Source organism: Heteronotia binoei, chromosome 19 (genome assembly GCF_032191835.1).
Source record: "Heteronotia binoei isolate CCM8104 ecotype False Entrance Well chromosome 19, APGP_CSIRO_Hbin_v1, whole genome shotgun sequence".
NCBI lineage: Eukaryota > Metazoa > Chordata > Lepidosauria > Squamata > Gekkonidae > Heteronotia > Heteronotia binoei.
This window is the reverse complement of record NC_083241.1, coordinates 11,324,784-11,343,655: the sequence shown is the minus strand read 5'-3', so window position 1 is coordinate 11,343,655 and position 18,872 is coordinate 11,324,784. Positions and strand designations below refer to the sequence as shown.

At 40.6% G+C, this 18,872-nt stretch overlaps 1 protein-coding gene across 1 annotated transcript in view; it reads left to right on the top strand.

Annotated features, from left to right (window-relative positions):
* The first annotated feature begins 16,491 nt into the window (after positions 1 to 16,491).
* LOC132587924 (protein FAM169B-like) overlaps positions 16,492 to 18,872 on the top strand; it is an 88,863-nt gene continuing 86,482 nt past the window's right edge. Inside the window, exon 1 of the mRNA XM_060260339.1 lies at positions 16,492 to 16,540. Coding sequence (XP_060116322.1) covers positions 16,492 to 16,540 — 49 coding nt within the window. The remainder of the gene's footprint in view (positions 16,541 to 18,872) is intronic.

Below are 18,872 nucleotides of genomic sequence, written 5' to 3'. Positions count from 1 at the left end.
AAACGTCCATCTGCCTATTGGTCAGTGGAAGAACACTTCATCAAGGAGGGGTAGTTGTGATTTCACTTGATTATTTCTAATTGGCTTTATTTTCAAGCATCTCAATGGTTTAAGAACATGAATTACCAAAAATATAAGACTCCTCTTATGGTTTTATTTCATTTTAGGGATTTATAATATAATGTTTTATAAATGATACAGGTCCATTCAAGATTCTGCCAAAGAGACTGTACTAATGTGATGTTCTACATATATTATACCTGGATATAAATTCTGTGTGGAAACAATAAAGATGTTCAGTTGAGTTCAGGGCTTTTTTTGAGCAGGAATGCACAGGAATGCAGTTTCAGCTGGCTTGGTGTCAGGGGGTGTGGCTTAATATTCAAATGAGTTTCTGCTGGACTTTTTCTACAAAAAAGCCCTGTGCAAAACCATGGTGATGTCAGGGGTGTGGCCTAATGCAAAAGAGTTCCTGATGCGCTTTTTTCTACAAAAAAGCCCTGTGCAAAACCATGGTGATGTCAGGGGATATGGCCTACTATGCAAATGAGTCCCTGCTGGGCTTTTTCTACAAAAAGAAAAAAACCCTGGATCAGTCCAATTTTATTATGGTCAGCAACCAGATCCAACTGACAACATTATCAAGTACACAGGAATGAAAAAGTGAAACTGAAGTGGTACTTCTCTGCATGTCAGAGCGCTTAGGTGCAATAACAATCACAGAAATTTTGTTATGGGTGGAAACATCAAGCTACTACTACTACTGGTAAGTACTGAGGAATATACTAGTCTCCTCTTTCCCCTGATGATAGTGATCCTGAGATAGAGAAAGAAATGGCAAGTATCCATACTGGATGGGGGACAATCTTCTGTGTAGCAGTGTAAGTGAATAAGATCTTGAGGCATGGTTGGACGGTAAGCTAAATATGAGCAATCAAGTTTAATGCAGCAGCAAAAAGGACTAATGTGGTCTTAGAGTGCATCAACAGAGGGACAGCATCCAAAATGAAAGATGTTATAGTCCCGCTGTATACTGCATTGGTCAGGTCATACCTGGAATACTGTGTGCAGTTCTAGAGGCCTCAATTCAAAAAGAACGTGGACAGAACGGAGTGGGTATAGGAGAGAGCAATAAAGATGATTGGGGTCCTAGAGACCAAGGCCTACTGTGAAAGGCTGAAGGGATGTTCAGTCTGGACAAGAGGAGGTTGAGGGAGGACATGATTGCTCTCTTGAAGGATCTGAAAGGCTGCCACTTAGAGGAGGGCAGGGAGCTGTTTTTGTTTGTTTGTTTTACAGTAGGAGTAGTTTAGCAGTGAAATCATCTGCCTAGGGAGGTGATGGGCTCCCCCTCATTGGCAGTTTTCAAGCAGCAGATATGTTTATGTTTAATTCAATTTATACCCCTCCCTCCCCGCCAAGGCAGGCTCAGGGTGGCTTACATCAGAGTCACAGCGTGCTATGATCACAGTCATAAAAACAATAAAACCATTTAAATATATAAGTTAAAACACATAGATTAAAACAATATACAGCTTAGTGCTAATACATTAGATGTTCCTCATAGTTCCAGGCTGGCAGTTATTCCAGGATTCTCCTACAGTCAACTGAAGGCTTGCCGGAAGAGAACGGTCTTATAGGCCTTGCCAAACTGGACGAGGTCCCGCAAGGTCCTAACCTCTTCTGGCAACTGATTCCTCCAGGACGGGGCTGCCACTGAAAAGGCCCAATCCCTGGTGATCCCTGGTTTATCGAGAACTGCAAGTGGACGTCCTCCATTAGTTTAAAACTATTCCTAAACAGGGAAGCATTCCCACCCCCTTCCCGCCCCCAGTAGGTTCTAAACTACCTTGAATTCTGAACTACCAACAATATTGGGTGCTGTGATTTCCTATGTTGTCAAGCTTAATTTAAGAAGCGTTCTGTCGACAGTCATGATAGAACTATTACATAGACAAACACTTTTTAAAAGAATGCTTTATGCTGATCCTGCATGGAGCAAGGGTGGCCTAAATGTCCTATATGGCCCCTTCCAACCCTAGGATTCTATGAGATCATGGCTTGAAACATCTACATCCATACCTCATTTGTATTTTTTTTTAAATATCCAGCCTGACAAACAGTTCTGGAGAACTCAAAAGTTTGCATATTGTTTTGTGTAATTTAGTTAGAACTTTATAAATGGCACTGCATGGATTTTGGTTTTAGATTTTGCTTTGGACCAACGTGAGAAGACAATTTGAAGAGTATATTGCTAAACACAGTGGGGCAAAAATTACTTTAAAAATATCGGCTGAGGAACTTCCAGGATTTGGAGAATGCTGAGCTGACCTGCCTCTCTAAGGTGGGCAGACTTGAGCTTCTGTTCGGGGTAGTAAAGGGCAAATTTTTGCTTTCTGCCTACTTTTCTCAGTGAGAGATTAGTCCAAGATATGCACAGGAAACTTTGAAGTGATTTGCCTTGGCTAAAAGGGAGTCCCGGGGGGTGCTCCTTTGAGGCTTTGAAGGATCCCCGGAGAAAAGTTGCATATTCATCATCTGCAGAAGCTTATAGAGTCATTTATTTGACATAAGCTTGACAAGATCCTAATCTTCTTTGAGACTGCTAAACATCTGATGCTGTACGAGACCAGTGTTGATTTGGATAACCTTAGAAAAAGGTACTGATTGCTATCTGCCATTCCGGGACTATTTTAAAGCAAATAAAATAATATTAGAAGGTGGGAAAGAGAAAGTTTGGAAGAAGAGGAGAAGGGGTCAATTTTGGACTTTGTTAAATTAAGGACAGTGTTAAAAATTGGAAAGGAATTTATTGTTTTGTCTACCTGCGGTCGTGGAGTGAAAGCACCATCGTCAGAGATCTGCAGTTTCTACAGTCAACACAGGGAATACGTCAAGTATCATGAGACTTTGTTACCAGTGAGAACGTGACTTGGGGCAAGCAAAGCAGGAAGTAACTATTGAAGAAGTGGACCTACTCTAGGATTGTTCTACCATAGAAAAACATCAGCGGCCATTACTGGGAGGCTAAATTTTTTAAAAATTAATATCTGAGCCTGGGAAGGTCGGAGGACGGGGAAGTTAGGCTCATTTGAAAGGGCAAGTTCTAATCTATCAAACCTGATAGTTGAAATTTAATTTGGTGATATCAAATTTTTCGCTGTTTTTTTAATGCCAGAGTCAAAGGTAACCCGTGCAAGGGCTGCCTCATTGGAGAAGATGCAAGATCAGTTGGAAGCAATAGAAGCTAGGATGATGAAAGGAGTGGAAAAGATGATAAATGCTTGCAAAAAAGAACTTAAAAAAGATATCGAGGACTTTAAAAAAGAAATGGAAGAGCTTAGAAAGGAAACAGTGGTGGTGTCAAAATTTTTTATTTATTTTATTTATTTATTTTATTCGATTTATATCCCACCCTACCCCACCGAGGTGGGCTCAGGGCGGCTTACAACAGTAAAAGCTAACAGAAATCGGTTTAAATATGATTAAAATTATACAATAAAAACCTAAAAATACATAAAACTCACATCGGTATACACTATGCTACATTTTCCTTAAATCAGTCCTTCAATTTCCAATATTCAGTAATCTGATGTTTGAGATTTAGTATTCGGCATTCTGATCACAATTAATTATATGCCAACCGGAAGAGGGTTGTTTTACAGGCCCTGCGGAACTGCTCCAGGTTCCGCAGGGCCCTCACCTCCTCCGGGAGCTGATTCCACCAACAGGGAGCTGCAATCGAGAAGGCCCTGTCCCTGGTCGCTTTCAGATGGGCCTCCTTTGGCCCAGGGATTACAAGGAGGTTCTGAGACCCCGACCTCAGCACTCTCTGGGGAACATGTGGGGAGAGACGGTCCCTAAGGTAGGCAGGTCCCAGACCATAAAGGGCTTTAAAGGTCATAACCAGCACCTTGTACCGAACTCGGTATGTTATCGGCAGCCAGTGCAGTTCCCGAAGCCCCGGCTGAATGTGCTCCCATCTAGGGAGCCCTAACAACAGCCGGGCAGCGGCATTCTGCACTAGCTGCAACTTCCGGGTTCGACACAGGGGCAGCCCCATGTAGAGGGCATTGCAGTAGTCCAGCCTCGAGGTGACCGTTGCATGGATCACTGTTGCCAGGTCGCCGTCCTCCAGGAAAGGGGCCAGCTGCCTTGCCTGCCTAAGATGAAAGAATGCGGACTTGGCAGTGGCTGCTATCTGGGCCTCCATAGTTAGGGTAGGCTCCAGTAGCACCCCCAGGCTCCTAACCCTGTGCGCCGCTGACAGAGGCACACCGTCGAGGGCCGGTAAGGGAATCTCCCTCCCCGGACCACGGCGACCCAGGCAAAGGACCTCTGTCTTCGTCGGATTTAGCTTCAGCCCACTCAGCCTGAGCCATCTAGACACGGCCTGCAATGCCAGGTCCAGGTTTTTTGGGACACAGGCAGGCTGGCCGTCCATAAGTAGATAGAGCTGGGTGTCATCAGCGTACTGGTGGCAGCCCAGCCCATATCTCCGGGCAATCTGGGTAAGAGGGCGCATAAAGATGTTAAACAACATCGGGGATAGAACTGCTCTCTGAGGAACCCCGCAATCCAACGGGTACCTCTGGGACAATTCACCCCCAATCGCCACTCTTTGTCCCCGACCTTTGAGGAAAGAGGTAAGCCATTGTAAAGCCAACCCCTGAATCCCCACGTCGGCGAGACGGCAAGTCAGCAACCGATGATCGACTGTATCGAACGCTGCCGACAGGTCTAACAACATCAGTACCGCCGAGCCGCCTCAATCCAGATGCCGCTGGAGATCATCCACCAGGGCGACTAGCACTGTCTCCGTCCCATGACCCGGGCGGAAGCCCGATTGATGGGAGTCAAGGACGGAAGCATCCTCCAGGAAACTCTGTAATTGCAGCGCCACTGCCCTCTCAATGAGTTTACCCAAAAAGGGTAAATTCGAGACCGGCCGATAGTGTGCCAATTCGGCCGGATCCAGTGTTGGTTTTTTTAAGAGGGGGCGGACCACTGCCTCCTTAAGAGGTGTTGGAAATTGCCCTTCCATCAGGGATCTGTGCAGGAGGTAGAAGAGAAAGTTAAACTCCAGGATTCCACCTTATTAAAAATGCAAGAAAAAATAACAATTCATGACTGTAAATTGATGGAGACACAAATATGTCTGAGAGGAGTACCTGAAGAAGAAGGGACAGACTTAAAAGAACATGTAATAAAAATAATTGCTGATTTCTTGGAGGAAGATCCTGAAGGGACTAGAAATATGTATGATTATATGTATAGAGTGAATGCATCATATGGCAAGAAAAATAACTTACCAAGAGATGTGGTTATAAGATATATGACAAAAGGAATGGTGGGGAAAATCTTGAATAAAAATTTTGAAAAGACATTGATAGTGGGAGGAAGCAGAGTAAGAATAATGAAAGAATTGCCAAGACAAGTGATAAATGACAGGAGAACATAAATGACAGGAGAACATATAAGAAATTAACAGAAAAACTATGTGACAATGGAATGAGGTACAGATGGATAATACATGAAAGTTTGAGCTTTGAGCTACAAGGAAGAAGGATTACAATTAAAAATACACAGGAGCCGCGTAAATTTTATGAAGAGAATAAAGAATTTGCACCATGATGGATTATAAATTATCTTGGAATGTAAATGGACTAAATTCACCACAAAAAAGAAAGGCAATATTTCATTGGATTAAAAAAACAAAACTGTAATATAATTTGCTTACAAGAAGTTCATATTAAACAAAAGGATTATACATTTTTATGGAATAAACAATTGGGGCTGGAATGTTTTTCATTGGCTGAAGAGAAGAAAAGGGGTGTAATTTTTTAAAGTAAACAAGAATTGGACCCAACAATAATATTTAAAGATAAAGATGGAAGATTTGTGGCAGTGGAAGTAATAATTAATGCAAAAAACCCCTTATTATTGGGACTGTATGCACCAAATGGTGCAAAAGATGTTTTTTTAAAGACATTATAAAACAACTTGATGAAGTGACATATGACCAGGTCATGATTATGGGAGACTTTAATGGAACAATTCAGAATACATTGGACAGATCCAAATAAAGAAGGAAAATTGCCAAAATCCTTCTTTGAACTGGTTAAACAAGAAAACTTGGAAGACATATGGAGAAAATTTAATCCTGAAGTACGAGATTATACATTTTTTTTCAGCAAGACATAATACTTTTTCCAGAATTGACATGTTATGGGGTACAAAGGACTTAGGCCTTATAACTAAGAAAATAGAGATCTTACCGAAGATAGGTGCAGATCATAACCCAATATTATGGATTACAAAATTGTCTAAATAAGTGAGAAGATGGAGTTTAAATGAAGATTTACTACAAAATAAAGAATTAGTGACATCTCTAGAAAATAAAACTAAAGCTTTCTTCCAAATAAATGATAAAGATGATATAGAATTTCAGATGGTGTGGGATGCTTATAAAGCCGTAATGAGAGGAATATTGATTACATTAAACAATAAGGACAAAAGGGCAAAAGAAAAACAGATGTTGGACATTCAAAACGAAATAAAGAAAAAAGAAGGGGAACTGAGGAAAAGGCCAGGGAAAAAGAAAATTATAAGGGAGATTACAATACTGCAAGCACAAATGAGACATTTGTTAAATAAGGAATTGGAATGGAATTTGAAAAAATTACAACAGAAGTCCTTTGAGAGAGCAAATAAACCTGGAAAGTATTTGGCCTGGCAACTGAAGAAAAAGAGAGGAAGAAAAATTATTAATAAAATTGTGGTTGATGGAAGAGAGATGGTAGATCAAGAAGGAATAAAGAGAGAATTTTTCAAGTACTATGCTAAATTATTTAAAGGTCTTAAAGTAAAGAAGGAAAGGATGGAAGCGTATTTGCAAAAGATTACAATAGTACCCTTAACTGAATATATGAAAAAATTTTTGAATGATCCAATTGAAAAAATAGAAATTGAAGCAGCGATTAATGCAATAAAAATTGGGAAAACACCTGGCCCAGATGGATATATGGCAAAATTTAAAAATTTTTTTAAAGAAGAATTAGTACCGAAACTTCAGAAATTGATGAATATAAAAATAAAAGGGAAAATACCAAATACATGGAAGGAAGCTGTAATTTCTTTGATTCCTAAGGAAGATAGAGATGTCACGAATGTAACAATTTCATAGACCAATTTCATTACTAAATAATGACTATAAGATATATACAAGAATTTTGGCAGAACGACTTAAACAATATTTGATAAATTTCATAAAGGAAGACCAAACGGGATTTCTCCCTAAAAGGCAAATAAGAGACAATATTAGAAGTTGTAAATATTGTAGAATATTATGAAAGACATCCAGAGAAGGAAGTTGCATTATTCTTTGCGGATGCAGAGAAAGCTTTTGACAATTTGAACTGGGACTTTATGTTTGCAGTAATGGAGAAAATAGAGTTGGGGGAAAATTTTATAAAAATGATAAAGGCAATATATACTGAACAACATGCAAGGTTATGTATAAATGCAGATCTTACAGATGAAATGATAATCAGGAAAGGTACAAGACAAGGTTGTCCACTTTCACCTTTGTTGTTTATAATGACTCTTGAAATTTTATTGATGTAAATACAAGATGATAAAGAAATAGGGTTGAGAGTTAAAGGATTTATTTACAAATATAGAGCATCTGCAGATGATATAATGTTTATAAATGAAAATTCTACACAAGTAACACCTTTGTTGTTAGCTAAAATACAAGAATATGGAGAACTGGCGGGATTTTATGTTAATTAAAAAATCAAAATTTTTATGTAAAAATATGCAAGTAAATAAACAAAAGGAGTTGCAGAGACTAACAGGATGTGAAGTTACCTCTAAAGTAAAATATTTGGGTGTGGAAATAACAATGAAGACTATTGACCTGTTCAAAAATAACTATGAAAAGCTATGGCGTAAAATGGATGAAGATATGATAAAATGGAATAAGCTTAACTTGTCATTGCTTGGAAGAATAGCTGCGATTAAGATGAATATTTTGCAGAGAATAATGTATTTGTTTCAAACTATTCCGATTGTGAAAGACAGTAAACAATTTAACAAATGGCAAAGGAAGATTTCGGAATTTGTATGGGCTAGGAAGAAACCAAGGATTGAAATGAAAGTTTTAATAGAGGAGGATTTCAATTACCAGATTTAAGATTATATCATGAAGCAGTTTGTTTAGTGTGGATAAAAGATTGGGTGACACTGTTGAATAAAAAACTTTTAGCGTTGGAAGGTCATGGAAATAAATTCGGCTGGCACACTTATATGTATTATGGGAAGAAAAAGATGGATAGTTTTTTCTCTCAGCATTATATAAGAAATAATTTGTTGAATAACTGGATGAAATATAAGAAATATGGTGATGAAAGAAAACCATTATGGATAGTGCCAGCACAAGTGATAAAAATAACAGCTGAGACAGGTGAGGAAAAATGGCTGTCATACAATCAACTATTAAAAATACAAAGTGGCAAAATAGAATTGAAAACTGCTGTGGAGTTGAATAATAAATATGATTGGTTTCAAATGCAACAAATGAAGAGTTTGGTGGAAAATGATATTAAAACTGAAGGAATAAGACGAGAGCAAACAGAAATGGAAAAAGTTCTGCTTGGAGATAATTAAAAATTAATTTCAAAAATTTATGTTACTTTTAAAATGGTCTACAGAAGATGAAGTAGTGAAATCTCAAATGATTAAATGGGCAATAAATGTAAATAAAGAAATACAGATGGATACATAGGAATATTTATGGAAGAACTCTATGAAACTTTCAACATGTTAGAGTATTAAAGAGAACTGTTTTAAAATGATGTATAGATGGTATATGACTCCTAAAAATTGGCAAAGATGAATAACAAGATGCCAGACAGATGTTGGAAATGCAAAAAACATGGAGGTTCTTTCTACCATATGTGGTGGACTTGTGAAAGAACAGATGATCCAACAAGAAATTTCTAGGATCTTGGGATATGAATTCAAGAAAGCTGCAGAGACTTTTCTGTTGGGATTACAAATGGAAAAATTTCCAAAAGAAGATAGAACTATAATTTGGTACTTGCTTTCAGCTGCTAGGACACTATATGCGCAGTTATGGAAGCAAGAAAAAATACCAAAAAAATGGGATTGGATTGTAAAAGTTATGACATGGAGTGAGATGGAGAAATTAACAAGAACTTTAAGAGACTATGATTTAGAAGACTTTAAAAGGGAGTGGAAAAAATTTAGAAGTTATGTAGAAGACGAGTGGAAAGTAAAAGGACTTAATCATTTTGATAATGATTAAACTTTAGAAGAAAGAAGAATATTAATTTTAGTTCTTAGTAATTAACGGTACCTTTTAATGTTAGTATTTTAAGTAAATAACACTGGCGGGGGTCAAGTAACGGGGGGAGGGATGATTAGAAAGAAGCATATGGGATAGATGAAAAGAAGTTATTAACAGAAATTGTGACCATATGTTATCAATAAAATTGTTTAAAACAAAACATAACGGCTGAGGGAGGTGATTGGACTATAAGAAATGCTAAAGGTTAAATATACTGCAGAAATTCTTTACTGTGGAAGTTGTTGGTTAGATATCCACATCGGAACTGCTGTTTTCAAGGAGGATATTGAAGCAGAGAGTCAAATAAAAGCCTGGAGATGAAGTTTAATGACAAATTAAAAACTAACAAATCACTGGATTCAGATACCATGTTGTTTAGGTTTCTAAAAGAATTCAAACATGAAATAGCTAATTTGTAAATAAAAGTATGCTTTTGGTTTTGGAAAATAGCAATACAATACTGATTTAATGGAAAGGGATTCAGCTAATCAGTTTCAATGAGAAAGATGACTATATAACTAATAAAACAAAGCATACAGAGGAACAGGCCCCACTGAGGAAGAATCAACATGGTTTCTTCAAAGGGAAGTCTTGCCCCCTCCACATTTTACAGTGTTCAAACACAGGAACATATGAAGCTGCCTTCTACAAAACCATATCCTTGGTCCATTACGGTCAGTAGTTTATTCAGACTGGCAATGGCTCACCACGGTTTCTGGTAGAGGTTGTTTCATACTACCTACCAACTGGTCCTTTTAACTGGGATGCTGGGGATTGAACCTGGGATCTTGATGGTCTTTCACTGAGACATGGTGCCTCAAAAGGAAGAAGATATTGGATTTATAACCCGTCCTTCACTCTGTAGCTCAGAGCGGCAAACAATCTCCTTTACCTTCCTCCCTTACAACAGACAACCTGTGACCAAGTCCTATGAAGAAAGGTTGAAGGAGCTGGGGATGTTTAGCCTAGAGAAGAGGCAGCTGAGAGGTGATAAGATCACTATCTTCAAGTACTTGAAGGGCTGTCATATAGAGGATGGTGTGGAATTGTTTTCTGTGGCCCCAGAAAGTAGGACCAGAACCAATGTGTAGCAAAGAACAATTCGAGGGTCAGTCTGTCTTCAGGCCGCAATCATGGGCTGACCTGCTAGGGTCTTCCTTAGCCTTTTATTGAGTCATACAAGACAACCATGAATCATTGTCTGAGGTGGATAGCTGACATGTACAAAACTGTTTGGTTAGAGCATGAGACGTGCTCGAGAGCAGACTGATAATCATGTTTACTGAACTTAGCATTTTTCCCTGAGCATCCACAAAGTTCGCTGTACCTGGTTCCTTATTAACCAGTCGGGTGTGCCCAGAAAGGTCAAGGAGCAAGGCAGAGCCACTTCACCAATGGGTCAAAATTAAATCAAAAGAGTTTCCAGCTCAACATTAGGAAGAACTTCCTGACCGTTAAGGAACAGGCTTCCTCGGGAGGTGGTAGGCTCTTCTTCCTTGGAGGTTTTTAAACAGAGGCTAGATGGCCATCTGACAGCAATGAAGATCCTGTGAATTTAGGGGGAGGTATTTGTGAGTTTCCTGCATTGTGCAGGGGGTTGGACTAGATGACGCTGGAGGTCCCTTCCAACTCTATGATTCTAGTATTCTAAGTAGGTAGGGATGAGAGAGCTCTCACAGGAAGCTGCCCTTTCAAGGACAGCTCTGTGAGAACTATGGTTGACCCAATGCCATTCCAGCAGATGCAAGTGGAGAAGTGGGAAATCAAACTCAGGTCTCCCAGATAAGAGTCCGTGAACTTAACCACTACACCAAACTGGCTCTCAGGAGCCAGGGAGAAATAAAAATGATCAGGTAAGTATATGGGTAAGGATGCCATTATATACCTGGACTTCTGAAAAGCTATCTGATAAAGTTCTTAATAGGAATTTTAGAAGTTATGGGAAGACAGATCCTTTTAGGCAGGGGTCCTCATGTAGCTGCCCACCAATACCTTTCCTAATGCTTGGCTTTGCAGATTCAACAAAACAATGTTACTACAGCACATGGATCTTCATTGAGTTACTGCAGGTAAGCTGGATGAAAGCAAGAAAATACTTTTAAACATGTTAATTCTAAAAGGCATCCTGTTAAGGAGAGCTTCTGCTTGAAATGCTGAAGAGTAACTATTTGAGTTATGCATAATCTCCCTCCCTGACATTTTGTGGCTGGCTCGACTTCCTGCGGCAACCGTTTTCTGATTGTGCCCACCACCCTGTGTCAGAATTCCAAAACCTTGCAGCATTTTATTCCCCTCCCACCTTTTCACATCCAGCGCAAGGAAGCATTGTAAAACTTGAAAGCTTGCACATTAGATCCATTTCCCCCCATAATTTAAAACTGAACAGAGCCCTTACACAGCCTCAGAATATACTTCTTAAATTTAAGCCAATTCACCCTGAAGGGTTTAAAACAGTAGGGCCCCAAACCTATAAAATTTAAGTGGTACAAGCCTTTAGTATTTCCATGCCAAGCGCATGTGCATACAAGATAAGCACAATGAGCCTCTCAAAACAGCAATAACCTGTCATAACACAATCCTCTTACGTTTTGCTTGTTCAGAGTCCTAAATGAACAGAACCAAGCTTGCAGATAAATCCAAATACAGCAATCCTGAACCCAGGGGGTGTCTTTTACTTCCCTCTTCAGTACTTGTTTGTATGATCTGATAATGGTCTGATAGGGCTGCCAACCCTGGGGTCAGAAATAACTGGAGCCTGGGACAGTGGTGTTTAGGGAGAGGGATGTCAGCATGGTATAATGCCATGTATCCACCTTCCAAAGCAGCCATTTTCGCCAGAAGTAGAATAAAATTTTTTTTCTTGAAAACTGCAGATTTATACCCTGCCCTTCTGTCTGAATCAGAGACTCAGAGCAGCTTACAATCTCCTATATCTTCTCTCCCCGCAACAGATAACCTTTGAGATGAGTGGGGCTGAGAGGGCTCTCACAGTAGCTACCCTTTCAAGGACAACTCCTGCTAGAGCAATGACTAACCCAAGGCCATTCCAGTAGTTGCAAGGGGAGGAGTGGGGAATCAAACCCGGTTCTCCCAGATAAGCGTCCGCACACTTAAGCACTACACTAAACTGGCTCTCTTAAAGTGACTTGTATAGTCTGGAGATCAGTTGTAATTTCAGGAGTTCTCCAGCCTCTATGCATTGTTATTTATGCTAGTTCACTATATGTTTCTTGCGTAGATAATACATACTCTGATGAAGAATGAAAAATGAGATTAATATTACCTAGTCATATAGGGTTGCCATCTGTGTTGGAAAATACCTGGAGACTTTGGGGGTGGAGCTGGGAAAGGGCAGGTTTGGGGAGGGGAGGGGTCTCAGCCTGGTACAATGCCACCCTTCAAAGCACCCTTCAAAGCAGCCATTATATCCAGGGGTGCAATAAGAAACAGGCTCCAGTGTATAGGCAACAACAACAACAAAAGTATAAGCGCTGAAGAATAATATCATATATTCAAGCAATACACAGTTGCTATATATCCTACACCAAATTTTATCCAGGGAAGCTGATCTCTGCCCGCTAGAGTTCAGCTGTAGAAGCAGGAGATATCCAGGCCTCACCAGGATGTTGGCGACCCTAGCAGTCAACATTCAATATCACACACAAGCTGCAAATTTCTACTCAGCAGCATTCATTTAACTTTGTGCAGCTGACAGAATTTATAAAGAGCTTTGACTTTTGGAAGCTTATCTTCTGACAGGAATCTGACATGTAAGCTGAGAACTTGTGTTTGAAGGCACATCTTTACTTATTGCAGACTGTATGAGTTTTACCAACAGAAATGTGTTTCATTGAGACTGCTTTTTGTAACTGTGTTTCATTGAGACTCTTTTTGTCTACCATATGGTGAAGGGATTGGAGTGTTGTTTTATATTATATGAATAAAATTCACACATTTTTTGTAAATTATAGTTATTATTATTAATTCAATTTGCTTAATCACCCCATCCCGGCATAGGGATGGGGCAATGTACATCAGATGTTAGACAGCAGTCTTTAATATTATTAAATCCTAAGTTGACATCATATTAGATCAGGGGTGTCAAACATGTGGCCCGAAGGCCGGATCAGGCCCCCAGAGGGCTCCTATCAGGCCCCCGAGCAACTCACTGTCATCTGCTTCCTTTTCTCTCTCTTGCTTCCTTCTGCATCACAGCTTGCTTTGCCAGGCTTGCTCAATTGCACAGGAGCTAGAGCAAAGCCTCTGTTTTCTCCGTTGGCTAACCAGCACATGAAGCAACTTATGCACAAAAGCTCACAATGCCCAGCTATTTCATGTTTTCCCCTCAGTTTTAAACTCAAAGCACTGACCATGAGATTTCTGTAATGAATGTTAATAAATCAAAAGCAGATCTGCATCTTAACAGATACATACCTGAACAGCCCACTCAAGACTGCTACAGGACAGATATTGTTTCCAGATTTTGATGCAATAATCAAGAGCAAGAAACGGTTAAAAAACCAAAATATTGCAAGAGTGCTAATCTTTTAAGCATGCTTTAAGGTTTTTTTTTTTTTAAATCTTTGTGTTTGTCTGTGTCCTTTATAAAGTTTACATATCCACTACCTGGCATTACATTTTATGACACACATTGCCCAGCCTGACAAGGTCTCATTTATGAACATATATGAAGCTGCCTTCTGCTGAATCAGACCCTTGGTCTATCCAAGTCAGTATTGTCTACTCAGATTGGCAGCAGCTCTCCAGGGTCTCAAACTGAGGTTTTTCACACCTACTTGCCTGGACCCTTTTTAGTTGGAGATGCCAGGGATTGAACTGAGACCTTATGCTTACCAAGCAGATGCTCTACCACTGAGCCACCATCCCTTCCCCAAACCAGAACCGTCCTTCATAGCAAATGAGTTTGACAGATCTGTATTAGATAGTCTTATACACAGCACACACACAAAATTTGAGCCCAGTGGCATCTTTAAAACTAACATAGTTTTACTTTTATGAGCTTTAGTGTGTATGTACACTTCTTCAGAAACATTGAAGTGGAAGTTACCACTTTCTCAAAATTTGTATCATCACAATAAATCCACATGAAACAGTCTTTCACAGCAGAAGATAATCCATATTTTGGGAACTCATTCCTTCCATCACACCACACCTTGTAAAGGCTGAGACGGCGTGGAGACAAGGTGCCATCCTCAACACCACTATAAATATCTGGACATATTTAGGTCTCTTTGAAAGACTTTCCTACATTGTTACAAGGTGTGGTGGAAGGAATGAGTTCCTGAAGCATGGATTAACTTCTGCTACGAAGGAGACTGTTGCACATGGATTTATTGACACACTGGCTTTTTCCAATTATGTTTGCCTTTTTTAAAAAGATTTTATTTATTTAGTGAGATTTACATGGCACTTTCCACCAAGTTCTGAAGTAGCACACACGAATAATCAAGAACTATAATGCAAAAGCTAATCTGTGTCAGGTAACACAAACAATAGCAATGAGATAATATGGAAGACAAGACCAGCAAAATTTGGCGCTGATACTATTTAGCAGCTCAGCAATAAAGAAAAATTAACAAGATACAGCATTGTCTCCTGGCTTATCTTCTTTCTGTTTATGGCCGCTTTGAATTTGGCTAGGAATGACCCATTAGTATTTAGTATAGTATATTATGCTTGTCAATGTACATTTGATATGAATTTTCGATATGAAATTTTGATGAAACTCTTGATTTTGCAACGTTGAATTGTGTGGTGTTATGAAATATGAATTTACGACCACTGAGAGGCAATTGTTTTCAACTTGTTTGTCATTGTTCATACTGTCCACCTTATTCTGAGCAGTGTTCCCTCTAAGCTGAGTGAGGTTGAGCTAGCTCACAGATTCTTAGCCTCTAGCTCACACATTTTTGTCTTAGCTCAGGAAGGATGACCCCAGGGCACAATAACGTATGCAGTAGCTCACAGCTTTAATGCCAGTTCACAAAGTAGAATTTTTGCTCAGCTTCCCTCTAAGCTGAGTGAGGGTGAGCTAGCTCACAGATTCTTAGCCTCCGGCTCACACATTTTTGTCTTAGCTCAGGAAGGATGACCCGCAGAGCACAATAATGTATGCAGTAGCTCGCAGCTTTAATGCCAGGAGCTCACAAAGTATAATTTTTGCTCAGCTTAGAGGGAACATTGGTCAGGACCAGTGTTCCCTCTAAGCTGAGTTAGCGTGAGCTAGCGCAGTTTTTTTTAGCCTCTGGCTCACACATTTTGTTTCAGCCCAGGAAGGGTGGCCCACAGAGCCAAACTAATTGATGCAGTAGCCAAATCAATCGCTCACAACTTTAATGCCAGCCAGCAGCTCGCAAAGTAGAATTTTTGCTCACAAGACTCTGCAGCTTGGAGGGAACATTGATTCTGAGTATATGATTAGGAACAGGAGGCCAAAAATTGAGAAACCTAAGGGTTTTTAAAATATATATATATGTATGTATATATATATATATATATATATGTGTGTGTGTGTATATATGTATGTATATATGTGTGTATGTATATATATATGTATGTATGTAAGAACATAAGAGAAGCCATGTTGGATCAGGCCAATGGCCCATCCAGTCCAACACTCTGTGTCACACAGTGGCAAAAAATTTTATATATATACACACACACTGTGGCTAATAGCCACTGATGGACCTGGAGCAGAGGTCCATCAGTGGCTATTAGCCACAGTGTGTGTGTATATATAAAATTTTTTGCCACTGTGTGACACAGAGTGTTGGACTGGATGGGCCATTGGCCTGATCCAACATGGCTTCTCTTATGTTCTTATGTATATATGCATATATGTATGTGTGTGTGTGTGTATATATATATATATATATATATATATAAAAAATAAACAAAACACGGTTCTCTCTCTTTCTCTCTCACAAATACCCAGTTCGACGAAGAAGGGAAACGCAGCCGGAGGAGGAGGAAGAAGCTCCAACTGACGAGGCGACCAAAAATGGCGGGAAAAAGGCCGAGGCGCCTGAGGGAAGGAGGCGGGAAGGCCGAAGGGCGGCTCTGGGGGCGGAGCGGAGGAAGGAAGGAAGGAAGGGACGATGGCGGAGCCCCAGAGGCCAGCGGGAAGAGCAGCCTCAGCCGAGGCGGGTAAGAGGAGGCGGAGGAAGGCCGTGTCTCAGGCCTCCCCCTCGGTTCTATGACAGGCCTCCTGCCAAAACCGCGCCGTTTTGGGTCGCGTTGAAAGCAACGCGCTGAGAGGAAAAAAAACGGAGGCTGGGAGCATGCGCAGAGTGCATTCCCGAGCTCCCCGTCTTCTGCCGCGACGCAGAGTTTTAAAGTCGGGCAGGAGTTGGCGGGAGAGGCGGGCGTTTGTCTCCACTCACACCACGCGCAGCCGCACACGGCTCGGGTGTTCCCCCAAAGTTTGGCCCTGGCCCGGAAAGTCCGTCCACTGCAGAGCGAGTGGATTTTAAAAAGCATTATGGGTACCAGTGTGAGGGCGAGCCAGTGCACGTGGCGCCTGTGGTTGCCAACTCCAGGCTGGGGAGTACCTGGAGATTTGGGAGGCTGGAGCCTGAGGAGAGAGGGGTTTGGGGAGAGAATAGGGTTGCCAGCAATGGAGATTTGGGGGTGAAGGCTGAGGAATGCCATATTGCAACTTGCAATATGGCATTCCTCAGCCTTCACTCCCTAATCTGCAATGTGTAAGGGTGGCCACATTTGGCACTTCCACATATATTGGGTGGCTCTCGAAGTCCCCACTGCCCAGCCTGCCTGCTTGGAGAATGCATTTAAAGTTGCTTTCTTTCTACCTCCCGTTCCATCCTCCCTCCCCATCTATTTTCCTCCCTCCCTCCCACATCTGACGTTCATGTCTTGTGGCTCTCAAACATTTGATGTTTATTCTGTGTGGCTCTTATGTTAAGCAAGTCTGGCCATCCCTGCCATAGAGTTCAACTTCCGAAGTGGCTATTTTCTCTAGGAGAACTGATCTCTGCCATCTGGAGTTCAATTGCAGTAACAGGAGATCTCCAGCTACCACCTGGAGACTGGCAACCCTATGAAGGAAGAGACTTCAGTGGGGTATTATGCCATAGAGTCCAACTTTCAAAGTGGCTGTTTTCTCCAGGTGAATCGATGGTTGTCATCTGGAGATCAGTTGTAATAGCAGATCTCCAGTCACCACCTGGAAGTTGGCAATCCTAGTTGCGCCCTTCTTGCAAACCGTACAAGATCGTTTTCAGATGAGAATACTCATGGTGCTTGTGGGTTTTTTTGGGAGGGGGGGTAGGATTCTTCCTCCCTTCCTGTTTCTGCTCCTTATGTAATGGAAAACTTTATTGACTAGACTCATAAAAATGTCAATTTTCTGCTTTTTCTACGGCACACTAACGACATTCATAAGTGAAGCCTTCTAGATCAAAAAGGTGTTCTTGATGTTGCTAGTTAAAATGCCAAAGGTGTGTTACTGGCACAGTTTCTGAGCTGCGTGTACATTCTTGGGGATGAATTTGCCCAAATGGCTTCCAGATTTTTTTGGGGGAGGGGGGTGTCTCACACAGGGAGAACACAGCCTTCTGCTTAGTTACATGTTTTAAAAATGTTGCATTTTAAACTTCTTATGAAACTGCAGTCTGGTGACCACTCCTAGCAGTGCAACAGATGGCAAATACTTCTGATGTAATGCAGAAATCGATTTGCAAAGCTTCACAAACGTTTTCAGAGAATTTGCAAGGGGGGGGGGAGAAATACCTTCATGCATGTTGGGTGAGCCACATTGAAATTAAAAACATTTTTGTATTGTTGGGATTCCGATATGGTCGTACGATGTTTTCGGTAAATATGGCCTTGTGGCGATTTTGAATAAGGGCACGTTTGGTAGCAATTAAAGTTTGCATCCTTTAAGTTTATTAGTATGTAACAGATGCTGTTTAGAAACATTATGCTTTTTAATAAGGTTCTGCTTTCAGATTGAATGTTCTGTTTTCATGCCAGATTGTCAATCAGAAAGCTTAAAGGTATGGCAGTCAAAGTCAGTTTTCTCCTCTGAGATCCAACAAATAATTTTTTCCTCCAGTTTCTCATTCTCTTTGGAACTTTTTGTCACCCCAAGCCAAAATGATTGTGCCTAGTTATTGTCTATAGATGCGTCAAGCCTCTATAAGTCAAAAACCTGTTTCAATCTGTACAGTTAATTTATTTGTCAAATTTATTTGTTCATAGATTACTTTGTGGAAAATATCAGGAGCTATATTCCGCCTTCTATTTGACAAAGGCGGCTTTGACTTCTTTACACAGAGAATAATTAAAATGTGGAATTCACTGCTAGAGGATATCGTGATGGCCATAGGAATAAGCAGTTTTAAAGGGGATTAGATAGATTCATAGAGGATAGATCTACTAGCCATGGTGACTGAGGGAAACTTCCCAGATCCCAGATCAAGGAGGCAACATCAAGGGAAGGCCTCAGCCTTTATGG